Genomic DNA, 19,071 nt, shown 5'->3' on the forward strand with positions numbered 1-19,071 from the left:
ACTCCTTTGTGCTCAGGCTGCTATCACTGGGCCATCATGGGAGCTACCTGTTCCACGGTCAGGTCCTTATCACCCAACCTCCTGAAAAAACATCTCTACTAAGCACATGCATGTGCATGTGTGCACAAGGCTCCCTTCTGTTAAGAAGTATATGTGACAAAAGCCTCCTTCCCATCTTAGCTGGCATTAGGGACGGACTGTGTGTGCCCAGCAGATGGATTTACTGGGTTCTGAGCACCTCTAGCGTTTACTCAGACAATCAGCATCAATCCCAAATCAAACTCTAGATACTCCTAACTATTAGAGTATTTTTATTCCAGACATTATCAAAAAGTACTTGTAAAGTGGCTTCGCTAAGGCGGAAGTGGGATGTGCTGGCACGGACACATGAAAAGGCTCTGTGGCACATACCCGTCTGTAAGTCGTCCTGGGCAGTGCTGGCGACCTTTCCAGGGTTTCAATGATGTACAAATGGCACGGGTTCCGATGCCATATTTTCCCATTTATATCCATTAAGTACCGTAGGATGAAGAGTTTGAAAATGAACGCCCAAAGTCCAGTCTGCACCTAGAGACAGAGTCACTTGGGTGTGTAAACACTCACACAAAGGACAATGCAGTCTCCCAACCCTGAGGACCATTGTACTCTGTGCTTGGACACAGCAATACTGGCTATCACATAGAAAGAGGAAGTTCTTTATATAGGAAGGAGGAAGCATGAGACATGGGGACTGAGTCTTTCCTGACACGGCCAATCAACTGAAATCCCGGGGCACTTACTGAAGAGGTCACGTCAAAGTGGAAGATCGCAGGTCCTGTCTGGTACTCAGCCTTCAGGAAAGGCAGGAGGGACTGCAACACTTGGTTCTCATCCACCTGAGGGTCGATTAGTCGGATCACTTTTAGGGGCACTTTTTGGCCTCCAAGCTGCATTTTCAATTTGCCATGTAATCTCCGGACATAGAGAGACTTTCCTGTAACATTAAAATATGGAAATTAGGGGGCACCTGGCCTGCTCAGTGGGTTAAGCGTCTAGAATCTTGATTTCTGCTCAGGTCACAATCCCAGGGTTTTGGGGTGGAGCCCCATATCAGGCTCCTCGGTCAGCACTGAGTCTGTTTGTCCCTCTCCCTCTGCTCCTCTCTCCATGCTCTCTCTCAAATAAACAAAATCCTAAAACAATGAAATAAAATAAAATATGGAAATCAGGTGCCAGGGCTGTGGACCAGGAACAAGAGAATCCAGATTTATTACAAGTCATTTATCTGTGCGAAATTCAGAACTGACACAATGTAACACCACGGTAAAGAATACACTTCCCAGTCCTCAAATTTCCCTGCTGCTGCCTGCTCAAGATCCTTGGCATCCCCTGGAATGGATGGTGGCCATCGGAATCAAAGGACAGTGGCTGTGTCACCCGTGTCCAGGGGAGGGGAGGCAAAGGTTTTCCAAGCAGAGAAGGTTGTGCTGTTAAGGGGATAAAGTCAAGAGAAGGGAAGTCAAGGGGCATCTATTTCTTCTCAAGACAAAGCAATCACACCTCCCTCTGCTCTCCAGATCCACATCAACCCTGAAGTGGCAAACAGAGTTTAAAAGAGAGGGAGCGGGGCGCCTGGGTGGCTCAGTGGGTTAAGCCTCTGCCTTCGACTCAGGTCGTGATCTCAGGGTCCCGGGATCGAGCCCCGCATCGGGCTCTCTGCTCAGCGGGGAGCCTGCTTCCTCCTCTCTCCCTGCCTGCCTCTCTGCCTACCTGTGATCTCTCTCTGTCAAATAAATAAATAAGTAAGTAAGTAAGTAAAATAAAAGAGAGAGAGCTTCAGAGAAGCCTGTTTAGAGGAAGGTGACTTGGCTCCCTGGACTCGCCTGAGCCTGAAACTAGGGAGAAAGGGTGTCGCATTCCAGCATGGGCCCTGATTTACAGCTTCCAAGAATCAAAACCTCCCTGAGACTCCGTTTCCTCCTACAGCGGGCTCCGCCTGAGTTGCCCCTGCTGGAGGGAATGTCATCCTAAGGTACTTAATGGATATAAATGGGAAAATACGGCATCAGAACCCGTGCCATTTGTACGTGATTGAACACTGGACATCAAATGGTCCCTGGGACCCAAGGGGCCCATCCACCCCAGGAACTGTCATTACCAACGCCCGCTCGCTTGGAGGCCACAATCCCCACACACATCCGGTCCCGGAACACGTCGGCAGCTGATGGCAAGTGCCTGGGGACCTGGAAATGCCGAGCCAGGTAGGCCTGGATATCCTGGAGGGGCTTCTGAGGGGTGACAAGGACCTTGTGCTGGCTGAAAGCCGAGGGCAGGTGGCAATGCTCCCGCTCAGAGTCACAGATCATCACCAGCTGGAAGTCATCCCGGTGTGGCTGTGAGCACAGGGTCAGGAAGAGCGCCTCCACCTGGCAGGCCACCTCATAACTCAGCAGGTCTGCATACAGCAGGCTATAGACCCCCTGTTCCCGGGAGCCTGGAGTAAGGCAGCGGCGCAGGAGCAGGGCCACTTCCTCAAACGTGGTTCCCGGGGTGCAGAGCAGCACCTCGTCGAAGGTGGGCAGTGGCTGATGTGCGGTGTGCATGTAGATGGCCAGTGCGGCCGATAGCACCTCAGCGTGGCCACAGACGATGAGGTTGGGCTGGCCGACGTGCAGGCCGTTGGGGAAGAACCGCGTCACGGGACGTCCACTCGTCCAGCCCAGGTGGGCCAGACAGCGGCCGAGGGTCTCCAGGTCCAGAGAGTGAGGCAGGAAGGCACTCATGCACGCCATGGACTGCTCCAGGACAGCCCGCAGCTTGCCCACCAGGCTTAACTCACGCAGGAGCATCCGCCGCAGTTTCTCCACCACTGTCCTCTCGTGGTGCCTGGCAGCCTCACCATCGGGCCCCTCGAGGGCCCTCGCAACATCGGTCAGGGTGCAGTCCCTTTTGATGAAGGACAGCATGGTGACAGCAGCATCGCTGGGTGTCTGTCTCTTGAGCTCTGTGCTCAGGTACACCAGCTGCTCGGCGGTGTAGTAGTTGAGATAAAAGTACTTGGCCCGCTTCTCTGCCACGAATCTCTTCCAGTGATCCAGGAAATGCTCCATCTCTCTGCTGACGGCCTCCAACAGCGTGGCCACCGGCCCACTGCCCCTGAGCTGGCTTACGGGCTCCAAGCAGAAATCCATTTGAATGGAGACACCGTGCTGGGGGGAGCAGTACACCTCGGCACCCCAGGCCCTGAACAGCATGTTTCCAGCACAGTAAAGGTCTATGAAGGCCTGGACAAGCCGCTGCACGTTGCAGAACACCTGTAGCAAACGGAACCAGGAGGCAGACATCACAGCGTGTGTCAGAGCTCACACAATCATCCAGAATGACGGAAACAGAAATATAACTTGAAGTCCTTGGGTTCATGTCTTTCCACTGGTTCCCTATGTGGCCTCGAGCACACGGGGTAATCACAGAGGCCTTATTTCCTCATTTACATCATCAGCCTCCCACAGGACTCTCTGATAAGGCTAAAGGATGTCATCATAAAGTACAAACGACCTTGAAAGAAAACACCAGTAACAAAGTCCAGAGACCGTTACATACACAGATATTCCTTTATCAACATGGTTACTTTTATTTCAATGAAGAATGACTAGCTAAATCTTTAAGTCTTTGCGTGTTCTTGCTGATTTCTAGAGTGGAGCAAGAGGAGTCTCCTTCTAAGACCTACCCATGGTCTTAAAGCAGAGTGCTTCCTATCAACTAATCCAAAGTCAAACCCTTCTTTCTCTGGCTACTGGGCAGTGACAGTGCTCTACCCAAACATGAGCTCATGACATGTGCTTGGTCCCATGTCATCGCAAGTCCTCACCTTGGAAAATACCTCTACTTGAACGTTCCTGTGATCTTTCTTGCCAGACATCAGCATCAATTTATTCAAAAGCTCCTTGAGGTCTTCCAAAGAGTAGACTCGCACTTCCTTAGGGTCTCCATGGCTCTCGGACAAGAGCAACTGTAGAACCGTGTCTGGGGAGATCTATGGAACCATGCATGCTTAGAGGTCACTTTTCTGAAAGAAGAACCCCACCCCCACCCCAACTTGCAGCAGCCTGAACACACCACTGACAGCTGTGCCAGGACACAGGGTGGCTCACCTTCTGGCTATCCCTGGGGGCCCTGATCACATAGACGCCTTTGTCATTGATGGCTGTTGCCAATGACAGGGAGGAAAGTTCCACCGACCCATGACTTTCCTTCACAGTTTTCAGCCACTCCAAGTTCCTGGCAGAGTCATGCTGTTGGAACAGGAGGGGAAATAGGCCACGATATGAGCAACCTTCCTTCTCTTCTTCCTGTGGCTCCGTCTCTGCTCCCCATGGGGCAAGTTCCCCCTCCCCATCTCCTGACCGCAGGGGAGGCCTTCCTCACCCACTGCCCTCTCACTTAGCCCTCTCGGTCACTATCCCATGGTGTTGCCCTTTATGTAATAGGCTGTCTGGTGGGGACCAATGGCCACTGCCCTGGCTAACACATGGGGGCACATGGACAGAACAGTGAGGGGGTTCATGCTGCCAGGCCCCCGGGTGGGGGTACTGCTGGATAGAGGAGGGCAGTGTGGCCTTACATTCTAAGTGTGCTTCTGGGGACCCCAGGTCCCAATGGAAGCCTGGGAGAGATTACAGCAAAGACTTCTGTTCAGATGTAAGCTTGCAGCAGCAGAAGCGAAGCCCCCGCTACCTGGTCCTCTGTTTCTCCTCTCCGCCCTCACCCTCTGGCGGATCTGGCTGACATCACCTCTGTGCGCCAGCCCCGTGACATGGTATGGGTCTGTGTGGACCCCGGTGCAAATGGTTTACTTACACTAACACGTTCATTTGTTTCTCTGATAAAAAATGAATTTACAGGGGTGCCTGTCTGGCTCAGTCGGGGGAGCATGCAATTCTTGATCTCAGGGTCCCGAGTTCATGCTCCATGTTGGGTGGAGAGATTATTTAAAGAAATCTAATTCATGCCAATTGTGGGAAATGTGGAAAGAACCAAGAAATATATAGTAAAAAGTAACAGTTATCACCATTCAGAAGAAAACACGGGTCATAGATCAGTCTTTTTTCCATGTGTGTTTTGCACAATGGAAACTGCTCTTATTTACATGACATTTTGAATCCTACTTTCTAACTACCATAACAAGGAAAAGAAAACAGTTCCACATATGAAGGAAAACTGGTCTCAAGCATCATTTTAACATGGACCACACAGGTGGGGGTGACCTGTAGTCCTGCCCCTTGTGATGCCAAATAAGACCCTGTGCACAGCTTCGTGTGCTCAGATGAAGCCAGAAAGAAGACTTACCAGTTTACGGGGCAGGTGCAGGTCATTCTCCAGAGCCTTCCACAGTTCTTCAAGACGCATCATGAACTCCTCAAATCCTGCACTCACATCCAGCTTATACAGCAGCGACGCGTAGCCCTGCACGGCGTCGTGGAAGCAGGCTACCCGATCCACGTCGATGTCATTCTCCCCCGCAGAGATTGAGGCGAGATCCACAAACACCTTTAGTTCATTGATGTCTTGGAGTAAGGAGAGACAGGTGAGTGCCCGAGGGCTCTAGGACGATCCCACACTCAGACCTCGAACAAGAACACTTAGGCTATAAATGGACAGTGATGGGTTTTTAGGGTCTAATCCACTTTTTGCTTTTAGTACAAATCTGGGGCCACGTTTCTTCTACTATTGATGTTGACACCACTGATCAACATCTGGCCTTACAGAGCAACAACAACATCCAGACATGGCACAAGGCCTCCACGCACATTGTCGTGTATAATCCACACATCACTATTTAATATAAAAAGAAATGGGCTCACCAGGTAAATACAACGTTGCCAGTTAACTATAAAGAAACGAAGCTAATTCTCTTTGGACTACTTACTAATCAAAGAATGTGCATCAGAGTGGGCCAAGGAGCCCCCCGTTGAGAGTACTGAGCACCCAGATGAGCACCAGAGCTGTGGCCGCCCCTTTCCTGCTTCCCCCACCGATCTTCCTTGCCTCTCCTTTCCCCCCTCCATGCATCCCCTCCGCCAGAGGCACCTAAGCCACACGGCAAAAAAGGCTCCCAAGCTCTTGGCCGAAAAGAGAAATGCACGTAACACTAATGAGCTGATGTAATGAAATCTCTTCTGTGGACAAGAGCTTATCTTATCTTCTAGTTAAAATCAACCACAGGAAAAAGTTAAAGAGGGTAAGTTTATATGAAAATGATATCCAACTATTCACAGCAATCCTCCAGAGCAAGAGCAAAAAGCAGTGAAGGAAATAGTTTTTATGCCAAAACATATGAAATACTGCCATGAAGCATCATCGATGAGGCAGGCACGGCACGTCTCCTGAAGAGACGCAGACAGCGTGTCTGTTCTTTACACAGCATGTGTCCCAGCAAAGGGACTGCCTGTAAATTCATGAAACCCTCCCGTGAGCCATCTTAACGCTCTCTCCCTTCTCCCAGCAACCTCAATGACCAGCTGTACCTCCAAGAGCCTCGTGGACCCAGCGGACGAACTCCTGGCTCAGGGACAGCTCATGCAGACACTGGCACCGGGTCTCACTGATGTCCTGCAGCAGCTTTTTGGCGTGGATCAGCTGCTCGCTGATCTGGTCCAGCTTCTCGTGACAATAGTCGTCGAAGTTGTCAGTCTGCAAGACAGAGCTCTACTGTGGGCTGAACCTGGTTACCTGGAACCCTGGAGTCCAAGCAGTGGCGCCGACCCTCGCAAAGGCCTCAGTCTGCCCTTCTTGGACTTGAAGCAGCTAAAGGCAGGTACATGAAGCTCCTGACCGGAAGTTGGGACACTAGAGCCCTCCCTGCCATCGCCCCATCGATCCACAATAACTACTAATCCTCTGTACCTGGCCCTCCACGAAGCAACTTACACAAGAACTCTGCCAGGTGCACATAGTTACTTTTCCTGTTTTGTGGGTAAAGAAATTAAGGCCCAGAGCAGTGACCTATTTGAGAACACACTGCTGGGAGCCAAGGCTAAGTGTGCATAATTCCAAATTTTGTGCTTAATTTTCATCATCTTTGTGTCTCTGTTGTACCACAGATCACGGGGTGCCTTGCAAATGCCCGCCTGAAGAAACACAAAACAAAGCACCTGCTTCTTCAGCACAGCAGACATGGCTCACCGTGCACCACCCCTTGCCAGCCCGGGCAGATGGGCAGAGAGAGGGGACCAGAACAAACCCTCCTCTTGCCTCTCCACACTCTAACCTGATGAGACCAGATGACCCTTTCGTAACGCCTGGCTACCAAAAGAGGGTCACTGCCCATTCCCAAATTCTCAACTCTCATGCCAACCTGAGAAAATGTGCACTTGCCAGGAGCACTCACACCGTTTATAACCAGGTGAGAATGAAGCCCTGGGCATGATCAGGCATCAGGTGAAATGCAAACAAGAATTCCTGGGGGAGGCTGTGAAACCATCCTGTCTGGCTTCCAGAACCCGGAGAGCCCACGGGAGCTCCCACCCCCACCCTATGAGTCCCTGGTAAGTAACTTACAAAGTTTAACAAAGTGTGCAGAACACTGAAGTCACCGGTCAGGCCCAAATTCTCCTTGACCTTCAAAATGACCTTGGCTGAGCCGACAGCCTGGTGCAGGTGATGGTACTCCCTGATCTGCCCCACTCGACAGCTGATCCAGTCCCCTTGGTTGCTGGGGTCCAGGACCCTCATAGTCTGGAGGTCGTCGGTGAGCTGGCTATACTTATTCACAAAATCCTTGAATATGGTGTCAACCTCCTGAAAGGTGATCTCTCCTGACCTCAGATCGTCATACAGTTTCTTCAACTTCTCGAAACAAGGGAGATACAGATATTTATATGCCTCGTCAGCCTGAAGAATCTGCCTTTCCAGCTCCTCCTCAGGCTTGCTCAGCATTTCTGCCGCGTCTTCCCAGAAGACCTGGAAGATGTGGCTGTTCCTAAGCTGGTGCACCTTCTCAGCCATCTCTTGGACTTGGGGGCTCAGGTCGTAATGTGTTGCCTTCTTCACATCCGGGGATCTGCGAGACAACCTCACCGTCACGGCATCACTCAGTCTTTTGCTGCTGAGATCTTCTAAGTGTCTTTCTGCCATCTCTTCCAGATCCACTTTGAAACCATAAAGGAAAGTCAGAAGTCAAACCTCTGCTCACCACACCATTTTATTTTATTTTACCCATATTTACTGTCCTCCTCACTGCTCCTAAGAAAACTCACACAAACACATTTGCTGGCATTTTTCCTCACTAAGAACCCATTTGTCTCCCTGCCAAACCCCACCCCACTCCCAGTTTGCTCATGAATTTTCACAACAAAGCAAGCATGGTCTTTCCTGGGCAGGGCTGACAGTGTGGACGTTGCCTGCTTCACTCCCTCCCCACATCCTGCACTCCAGGGCCAGAACAGACATGGCCTTGGAAAAGTCATAAACTGGCTGGGCTGGGAGGAGCAGAAAATGAGATGACAGCCAGAGCAGGGAAGGAGTCGTAAAGCACATGTGCAGCAGTGGTGAAGGTCAGGCTGGGCCCCAGGGCATGGAACCCCAGTCCACAGCGGGGAGGCCAGGAGTCAACCAGGCTCCTGCCACAGGATTTCCAGCAACATATACACTGGTCTTATGGCCGCTGGAGGTGGGGAGCTGGTGAGAAGTGAGAAGGTCTGGCTTGAACGGCTGGAGAAGAGGTCGGACTTTCTTGCCCATCCCATTCTAGATAGCAGGCTGGCCGCTCCTTCCACCCCAGCAAGTGACAGCTGCTAATGTGGAAGGCGCTCTGTGGCCACCAAGCTGGGGACTGCCGGGCTGGCCAGCCCCAGAGAAGACCTAACGTGTCCACCACAGGACCAGCTGCACCACCCTAAGGGTCTTCCATGGGTTTGCTGGGCACCCCTCTCCATACAGAGAGCAAAGTAATTCCCAGACATATGTGGTAAATCTTTCATGTGAAAGACAGACACGAAAACACAGCAACATAAAGAAGGCTTGGAGGAAACAGGAAGCTCTGGGAGTAAAAGACAAGGAAAACCTCTAGGAGTGCCTGGGTGGCTCAGTCAGTTGAGTTCCAACTCTTGCTTTCCGCTCTGGTCATGACCTCAGAGTCCTGAGATCGAGCCGCCCATGGACTCCGCACGCAGCAGGCGTGCTTGGGATCCTCTCTTTCTCCCTCTGCTCCCTGCCGCTCGCTCCCTCTCAAACAAATGAATAAATCTTGAAAAGAAGAAGAACGACGACGACAAGGAAGACCTCTAAACCAAAATCGTCAATAATCTCAGAGAAGCAAGACACTGCAGTTGTGAATAAGAGCAGGGTAGTAGAAAGAAAGGTCATTCAGAGAAAAAGCTGTTCCCGTAAATCAAATAATCGTGTGAAGTGAAATGAAAAACACAATTCAAGGGTTGATGGTCATGTTGTAGAAATCTCTCCAAAAGCAGGGAGGAAACCACAAAGAGACAGGCAACAGAAGAGGAAGTTTAGGGAAGTTTGATGGCCACCCTGTGAGATCAAGCACCCAACGATGTCCATTTTCCTGAGAGAAAAACTAACCACTTAAATAACTCAGGAGAATTGCCCAGGAGTCAAGAATGTGGATTTCTGGACCAGAAAGACCCACCCTTTATGCCCAATGTGGTAGACGGAAACCAACCCTGACCAAGGCACATCATTATGAAGAGTGCAGAAGAGTGGGGCCAAAAAGATCTGGAGAGCCTCCAGAGAGAGTAAGCATGAAACACACAGGATCAATAGTGAGATTCACATCTGAATTCTCAACAGTGACCAGGATGGTGCAGGAACACATCCGAGATCCTGCAGGATTTCTGCTGTGTAATTCCACCTGGCCAGCAGTTACCCTGGTGCAAGGGCAGACATCCTCAAATGTACAAGGATTCGAGATGTGTCTCCTCTCTCGGGGGTGAGCAGGGAACAGAGAACTCATTCGACTAAAACACAGACATGAGAGACAGAGGAATCACAGGGTCTGGGAAATAGATCTAACTTGGGAGAGACATAAAGGAAACCCCTAAGATGGCGAAAGAAGATTCTAGAATTACAGCCCTGCGGTCTGGGGAGAATCCTTCCAGAAGATCTAACTGATTGCTTTGTGAGGAAACTCAGACAGCTGGTAAAGAGCCCAGGGTTGAATGAAAACAAATACACTGAAAACAAAGCACAGGAGAAAATGAGAATTTTAACTCTAGAGACAACAAAGCTGGTGCAAGAAATATAAAATAATGTTGGTCTACTTCACAGCTGGATTGTGAACAGTGTCTTTACACAGAGGTGATCATGGAACCCTGAGTGGTGATCTCATTGAAATCCTGACGGGACGAGGAACAGAGGGAGGCTGGAATGGGTGCGTCTGAGAACAGGGCCTGGAGAAACAGAGACCCGGTCCTCGGGTTCCACAGGGGCGGATGCTTCAGCTTGAATGGTGAAGGGGGTGTGTCTAAGCACACCATGTGGAAGCACGGGGATAAATCCCAAAAAGAATTAAGGAGGCGTGTGGGCCTTGCCTCCCCTGAGGCTGCCGTGGGACTCGTGTTTACTCTCCGCCCCTCTGACCCCTCTCCCCAAGGGCCCCACCAATGTCATTTGTGTTAACACTTAGAAGTATCACCTTTTATCAGATGTTTCACCTGCTCACACAACCTCAGGAGACTGTCCACGTAATCCTTCTCTCTCTTCAGAAAATCCAGCTCATCCTTTCTCCAGTCCAGCACCTCCCTCACGTCGTGCTTTTTCTCTTGGGGTAAAAGATCTTTTCTCTCTGGAAGAAAAAAGTAACTCAACAGAACAAACAAGCAGAGCCTTTTCCTTGCAACTGTCTCCTCCACGTCCCTTTGAAGATGCTCCACGTTCACGGCTACAGGGAGGGACAAGGGGGCTGTGTGCACAGCCACATGGGAAAGATGCCTATGAGCTTGGCTGCGTGGAGAGAGACAGGGCGGGTCTTACTAAGTCACCATTTTATCACTTTCCCATTGTTTTCCGGAGGCTTAGAAACATTCCCCTCCCCACTTACTGACAGGAAGAGCCACTCATTGTAAAGATGACGAGGGTCGCCCCCCTACAAAATACATGGGCAAGTGCAATCATTGGCCACTAACCTGAAGACCAGACCCCACCCAGGTACTCACTTATCTGCCAGATGTCCAGAAACTGAGCTGAGTGCTTCATGATGAGCTCCAGGTGCCCAATTAAAATGGTGCCATTCAGAAGGTCCTCACTGACTTTTGTGAACACAGAGTCGGCAATAGCCAACAGCCTCTTGCTGTCCTCAGTAACACTGGTTAATATCTTCTCATCAGTTCCTGAGCAGGTGGAGAACAAAGTTAAAACAGTGGACGCCCGCTTCTCCTCCCAACTCTACGAAGCACGGGGGTCCCCAACAGCCTCCTCATTGACCTGCCCCCACGTCCACAAAGGACAAGTGAAGGTCATTCTGTGTCTCCAGACGTGCTTCTCCCTTCACCCAATTCTGCTTCTGCCTGGAAGGCTTCCCAAATGACCTTGCTCATGAAGAGGATTCCTCCCATGGTGGCGATCAGCCAGGAGAGCCACGTTGCTCTGGGTTTTAAAACATGGGCCCCTTCAGTATGCTAATATCATTCTTAAACCACTGTCTCCTCCATGTGCACCCATCTTGAGAATCCATCCAGGGGAAGAGTGGCTGTACTCGCACCCAGCAAGGGTGACCCAGATGGTTTTAAGGGAGTATTTTCATAGCATATGGAAACAGAGATACATCAATGTGAGGATTTGATACTAGGCACATCTTGGCTTTCTTGCAAAATATTGAATTTGAATTTTAAGATCAATCTAGAAAACATAATTTTTAAATATATTTAATTCAACCACCAGAGTCCTTCCCTCCCACTAATTTTAGGGTTGTATGGCATGATGAGAAGACCAGATTTCTCTGTGCCATTAAAAGCACATGCAGCAACTTTGTTCAGAATTGAAAATTCTTGGAAGTAGCACAAAGATGTCCTACAGTAGATGAACGGACAAACTGTGATCCATCCAGACTATGGAATATTATTTGGTGATAAAAACAAAGGTGCTGGCGGAGGAGTAGCAAGCTGAGAAGACATCAGGTAGCAGGAAATCGAGCTAGTTTATCAAACCATTCTGAACACCTACAAATCCAACAAGAGATAGAAGAGCAGAAGAGCAGCAATTCTAGAAAGAGAAAATTGACACTTTCTGAAAGGTAGGACCGGTGAAGAAATGAATCCAAAGTGACGGGAAGATAGACCACAGGAGGAGGGACCAGCTCCCAGCAAGCAGCAGAGCAAAGAAGCACAAAATCAGAACTTTTTAAAAGTATGCTCCACTGAGGGACATCGCTCCAGAGGCTAAGCCAGGGTTAAGCCCACGTGTGCACAGCGTGGTCTCAGGCCCCTCAGGGTCACAGAAGGATCAGGGGTGTCTGAGAGCCGCAGAGCTCGCAGGTATTAGAGTGGGGAAGCTGGCTACGGAGACAGAGCCGAGGAGTGAGCTCTCAGCTTGGGGTTATCTTAAACTGTGATCCGTGGCACCGTCAAGCCACTGCTCCTTAAGCAGGGACCCCACAAGTGGCAGATCCGGGGATACCCCCCTGGAAGATCAGCAGGGATCTGCTGGGTTTGGAGACTCCAGGAAGGGCTGTGTGCCAGAGACAGAGACGCTTGGTCATGGGCTGTGTGAACTTGGAGCGCAGCCGGAGGCCAGGGAGACGGGAGTGATTGAGCGCTTTCCTCTGTGGGCGCACTGAGAAGTGGGGCCCCAAGCTCTCGGCTCCTCAGGGCCAGAGATTGGGAGGCCTCCACTTTCATTCCAGTCCTCTGGAGCTCGCCAGGAAGTGTTCAGGGAACAAAAGCGAACCCGAGCGGATTACTTAGCCCGGCCCCTGGCAAGGGTGGCACAATTCCGCCTCGAGCAAAGACACTTGAGAATCACTACAACAGGCCCCTCCCCCAGAAGATCAGCAAGAAATCCAGCCAAGACCAAGTTCACTTATCAAGAACAGCGGAATTCCAGAGGAAGAGAAAGCAAAGCATGGAATTCATGGCTTTCTCCCCACGATTCTTTAGTCTTACAAAGTTAATTAATTAAAATTTTTTTTTCTTATTCTAACCTTTTTTAACTTTTACTCTTTCCTCTTTTAACGTTTTTTAACTAGTTTATCTTAACAATACCTTTCATTAAAAAACTCTTTTTGAAAGTTCATTATTATAATCATATTTTATTACTCATTATATCTAACTTTATTTTTTGTATACACATAGGGTTTTTTCTTCTAAAAAAATTTGGGACACAACTTCTTCTAATAGATCAAAATATACCCTAAATCTAGCACAGGGCTTTGTTCTAGTCAACAGCCTGAACAAATTCTCCCAACTTTTTTTTTTTTTAAAGATTTTATTTATTTATTTGACTGACAGAGATCACAAGTTGGCAGAGAGGCAGGCAGAGAGAGAGAGGGGGACGCAGGCTCCCCAAAGAGCAGAGAGCCCGATGCGGGGCTCTATCCCAGGACCCTGAGATCATGACCTGAGCCAAAGGCAGAGGCGCAACCCACTGCGCCACCCAGGCGCCCCCTCCCCACTTTGTTTTTCTTTCTTTTCCCAACCAACTTATATATATATATATACATATATATACATATATATACACATACATACACATATATATATGTGTGTGTGTGTGTTTCTTTCTTTAAAATTTTGACAGGTACTTTCTTCTAAGAGACCAAAATACCAAAATTAAGTGGGTGGCTCTGTTCTATTCACCTGTCTAATATATACATTTTCTTTTTTAATTTTTTTCATTCTTTTTCTTTTTGTTATTTATTTATTTTTTTTTTCCTGAACTTCTTTTTACCCCTCTTCTTCCCTCCATGATTTGGGGTCTCTTCTGATTTGGTTAATTCACATTTTCCTGGAGTCTTTGCCACCCTTTTAGTATTTGATTCTCTCCTTCATATATTCTTATCTGGATAAAATGACAAGGCGGAAAAAACTCACCACAAAAAAAAGAACAAAAGGCAGTACCGAAGGCTAGGGACCTAATCAATATGGACATTGGTAATATGTCAGATCTAGAGTTCAGAATGACGATTCTCAAGGTGCTAGCTAGGCTCGAAAAAGGCATGGAAGATATTAGAGGAACCCTGTCTGGAGAAATAAAAGCCCTTTCTGGAGAAATAAAATAACTAAAATCTAAGCAAGCTGAAATCAAGAAAACTATTAATGAGGTGCAATAAAAAATGGAGGCTCTCGGGGCGCCTGGGTGGCTCAGTGGGTTAAGCCTCTGCCTTCAGCACAGGTCATGATCTCAGGGTCCTGGGATCGAGCCCCGCATTGGGCTCTCTGCTCGGAGGGGAGCCTGCTTCCCCCCCTCTCTCTGCCTGCCTCTCTGCCTACTTGTGATCTCTCTCTCTCTCTGTCAAATAAATAAATAAAATCTTTTTAAAAATGGAAGCTCTTACTGCTAGGATAAAAAAGGCAGAAGAGAGAATTAGTGACATAGAAGAACAAATGATGGAGAATAAAGAAGCTGAGCAAAAGAGAGACAACTACTGCACCACGAGGGGAGAATTCAAGACATAAGTGATACCATAAGATGAAACAATATTAGAATAATTGGGATTCCAGAAGAAGAAAGAGAGAGGGGAGCAGAAGGTATATTGGAGTGAATTATTGTAGAGGATTTCCCTAATATGGCAAAGGGAACAAGTATCATAATCCAGGAGGTGCATAGAACCCCCCTGAAAATCAGTAAGAATAGGTCCATCTAATAGTAAAATGTACAAGTCTTAGTGACATAGAGAAAATCCTGAAAGCAGCCCGGGACAAGAAGTTTGTAACAAACAATGGTAAAAATATTAGACTGGCAGCAGACTTATCCACAGAGACCTGGCAGGCCAGAAAAAAATGACATGATACATTCAGAGCACTAAATGAGAAAAACATGCAGCCAACAATACTATATCCCACTAGGCTATCACTGAAAATAGAAGGAGAGATAAAAAGCTTCCGGGAGGGCGGCGGGGAGCTTCCAGGACAAACGAAAACTCAAAGAATTTGTAAACACCAAACCAGCTCTACAGGAAATATTGAAAGGGGTCCCCTAATCAAAAAGAGCACATAAAAGTAGTAGACTAAAAGGAACAAAGACAATACAGTCCAACAGTCACCTTACAGGCAATACAATGGCATTAAATTCTTATCTTTCAATAGTTACCCTGAATGTAAATGGGCTTAAATGCCCCAATCAAAAGACACAGGGTATCAGAATGGATTAAAAAAACAAAACCCATCAATATGGTGACTACAAGAAACTCATTTTAGACCCGAAGACACCTCCAGATTTAAAGTGAGGGGGTGGAAAACAATTTATCATGCTAATGGGCATCAAAAGAAAGCTGGGGTGGCAATCCTTCTACCAGATCAATTAGATTTTTAGCCAAAGACTATAATAAGAGATGAGGAAGGACACTATATCATACTCAAAGGGTTTGTCCAACAAAAGAATCTAACCATTTTAAATATCTATGCCCCTAACATGGGAGAAGCCAACTATATAACCAATTAGTAACAAAATCAAAGAAACACATCAACAAAATACAATAAGTGTAGAAGACTTTAACACCCCCCTCACTGAAATGGACAGATCATCTCAGCAAAAGATCAACAAGGAAATAGAGGCCTTAAATGACACACTGGACCAGATGGACATCACAGATATATTCAGAACATTGCATCCCAAAGCAACAATACACATTCTTCTCTAGTGCACATGGAACATTCTCCAGAATAGATCACATCCTGGGTCACAAATCAGGTCTCAACCAGTACCAAAAGATTGGGATCATTCCCTGCATATTTTCAGACCACAATGCTCTGAAGCTAGAACTCAATCACAAGAGGAAATTTGGAAAGAACCCAAATACATGGAGACTAACCAGCATCCTTCTAAACAATGAATGGGTCAACCAAGAAATTAAAGAAGAATTGAAAAAATTCATGGAAACAAATGATAATAAAAACACAATGGTTCAAAATCTATGGGAGAGGGGCGCCTGGGTGGCTCAGTGAGTTAAGCCTCTGCCTTCGGCTCAGGTCATGGTCTCAGGGTCCTGGGATCGAGCCCTGCATTGGGCTCTCTGCTTGGCGGGGAGCCTGCTTCTCCCTCTCTCTCTGCCTGCCTCTCTGCCTCCTTGTGGTCTCTCTCTCTGTCAAATAAATGAATAAAATTAAAAAAAAAATCTGTGGGACATAGCAAAGTCAGTCCTGAGAGAAAATATATAGCGATACAAGCCTTTCTAAAGAAATAAGAAAGGTCTCAAATACACAACAACCCTTCACCTAAAGGAGCTGGAAAAAGAACAACAAAGAAAGCCTAAACCCAGCAGGAGAAGAGAAATAATAATGATCAAAGCAGAAATCATTGAAATAGAAACCCCCCCAAAAAAATAAAAATAAAAAAACCCCAATAGAACAAATTAAAGAAACTAGGAGCTGGTTCTTTGAAAGAATTAATAAGATTGATAAACCCCTGGCCAGACTTATCAAAAAGAAAAGACAAAGGACCCAAATAAATAAAATCATGAATGAAAGAGGAGAGATCACAGCCAACACCAAAGAAATACAAACAATTATAAGAATATATTATGAGCAACTATACGCCAGCAAATTTGACAATCTGGAAGAAATGGATGCATTCCTAGAGATGTATAAACTACAACACCTCAACCAGGAAGAAATAGAAAACTTGAACAGACCCATAACCAGTAAGGAGATTTAAGCAGTCATCAAAAGTCTCTAAACAAACAAGAGCCCAGGGCCAGATGGCATCCCAGGGGAATTCTACCAAACATTTAAAGAAGAATTAATTCCTATTCTCCTGAAACTGTTACAAAAAATAGAAATAAAATCTATACTCAGAAAACTATAAAGTACTCATTAAAGAAATTGAGGAAGACACAAACAAATGGAAAAATGTTCCATGCTCCTGGATTGGAAAAACAAATATTGTGAAAATGTCTATGCTACCTAAAGCAATCTACACATTTAATGCAATTCCTATCAAAATACCATCCATTTTTTTCAAAGAAATGGAACAAATAAACCTAAAATTTATATGGAACCAGAAAAGACCTCAAATAGCCAGAGGAATGTTGAAAAAGAAAGACAAAGTTGGTAGCATCACAATTCCAGACTTCAAGCTCTATTACAAAGCTGTCATCATCAAGACAGTATGGTACCGGCACAAAAACAGACACACAGATCAATGGAACAGAATAGAGAGCCCCCAGAAATAAACCCTCAACTCTATGGTCAACCAATCTTCAACAAAGCAGCAAAGAACATCCAATGGAAAAAAGGCAGTCTCTTCAACAAATGGTGTTCAGAAAATTGGACAGCCACATGAAGAAGAATGAAATTGGACCATTTCCTTACACCATACATGAAAAGACCTCAATGTAAGAAAGGAATCCATCAAAATCCTTGAGAACACAGGCAGCACAGGCAGCAACCTCTTTGACCTCAGCCGCAGCAGCTTCTTCCTAGGAACATCGCCAAAGGCAAGGGAAGCAAAGGCAAAAAAGAACTATTGGGACTTCATCAAGATCAAAAGATTTTGCACAGCAAAGGAAACAGTTCACAAAACCAAAAGACAACTGACAGAATGGGAGAAGATATTTGCAAATGGCATATCAGATAAAGGGCTAGTATCCAAAATCTATAAAGAACTTAGCAAACTCAACACCCAAAGAAGAAATAATCCAATCAAGAAATGGGCAGAGGACATGAACAGACATTTCTGCAAAGAAGACATCCAGATGGCCAACAGACACATGAGAAAGTGCTCCACCTCGCTCGGCATCAGGGAAATACAGATCAAAACCACAGTGAGATCCCACCTCACACCAGTCAGAAAGGCTAAAATTAACAAGTCAGGAAATGACAGTTGCTGGCGAGGATGTGGAGAAAGGGAGACCCTCCTGCACTGTTGGGAATGTAAGCTGGGGCAGCCACTGTGGAAAACAGTATGGAGGTTCTTCAAAAAGTTGAAAACAGAGTTGCCCTACGACCCAGCAATCGCACTACTGGGTATTTACCCTAAAGATACAAATGCAGTGATCCGAAGGGGCACGTGCACCCGAATGTTTATAGCAGCGATGGCCACAATAGCCCAACTATGGAACGAGCCTAGATGTCCATCAACAGATGAATGGGTAAAGAAGATGTGATATATATACAATGGAATACTATGCAGCCATCAAAAGAAATGAAATCTTGCCATTTGCGACGATGTGGATGGAACTAGAGGGTATCATGCTGAGCGAAATAAGTCAATCGGAGAAAGACAACTATCATATGATCTCCCTGATATGAGGAAGTGGAGATGCAACTTAGGGGGTTTGGGGGTAGGGAAGCAATAAATGAAACAAGATGGGATCGGGAGGGAGACAAACCGTAAGAGACTCTTAATCTCACAAAACAAACTGAGGATTGCCGGCAGGAGGGGGGCAAGGAGAGGGGGGGGGGGTTATGGACATCGGGGAGGGTATGTGCTGTGAAGTGTGTAAACCTGGCGATTCACAGACCTGTACCCCTGGGGCCTAATAATACATTATATGTTAATAAAAAATTTAAAAAACAACAAAACAAAGGTGCTTCGAGCCACAAAAAGACACGGAAGAACCTTACATGCACAACACTAACTGAAAGAAGCCCGTCTGAAGAGGCCACAGACTGTACGAACCCAACTGGAGGACATTCTGGAAAAGGCAGAGGTACAGGGAGGTGTGGGGAAGGGGTGACCAGGTGCAGCACGAGGCATTTTTAGGGCAGTGAGACTATTCTGTAGGGTACCATAATGGGGGACACACGTCGTCCATTTATCCAGACCCACGGAGTGGAGTGTACGACACCAAGCCTGAACCGTAACACGCACTGTGGACTTCAGTTAATAATGCTGCGTCAGTATCGGCTCATCGGTTATAACCAACGTCCACAGCAAGACGGTAATAGCAGGAGAAACTGTGCGTGTCAGGGGCAGGGAACT

General features: G+C 47.2%; 1 protein-coding gene across 1 annotated transcript in view; it reads right to left on the reverse strand.

Moving 5' to 3' along the window:
* RNF213 (ring finger protein 213) overlaps nucleotides 1-19,071 on the reverse strand; it is a 101,359-nt gene that overhangs the window by 42,332 nt on the left and 39,956 nt on the right. The window contains exons 20-29 of the mRNA XM_032870432.1: nucleotides 11,151-11,324; nucleotides 10,631-10,780; nucleotides 7,537-8,126; nucleotides 6,504-6,669; nucleotides 5,326-5,543; nucleotides 4,131-4,271; nucleotides 3,848-4,012; nucleotides 2,138-3,293; nucleotides 780-973; nucleotides 412-567 (exon numbers count right to left, since the gene is read on the reverse strand). Of these exons, the coding sequence (XP_032726323.1) occupies nucleotides 412-567; nucleotides 780-973; nucleotides 2,138-3,293; nucleotides 3,848-4,012; nucleotides 4,131-4,271; nucleotides 5,326-5,543; nucleotides 6,504-6,669; nucleotides 7,537-8,126; nucleotides 10,631-10,780; nucleotides 11,151-11,324 (3,110 nt within the window). The remainder of the gene's footprint in view (nucleotides 1-411; nucleotides 568-779; nucleotides 974-2,137; nucleotides 3,294-3,847; nucleotides 4,013-4,130; nucleotides 4,272-5,325; nucleotides 5,544-6,503; nucleotides 6,670-7,536; nucleotides 8,127-10,630; nucleotides 10,781-11,150; nucleotides 11,325-19,071) is intronic.

Source organism: Lontra canadensis, unplaced genomic scaffold, assembly GCF_010015895.1.
Source record: "Lontra canadensis isolate GAN:19392208 unplaced genomic scaffold, GSC_riverotter_1.0 scaffold41, whole genome shotgun sequence".
Taxonomy (NCBI): domain Eukaryota; kingdom Metazoa; phylum Chordata; class Mammalia; order Carnivora; family Mustelidae; genus Lontra; species Lontra canadensis.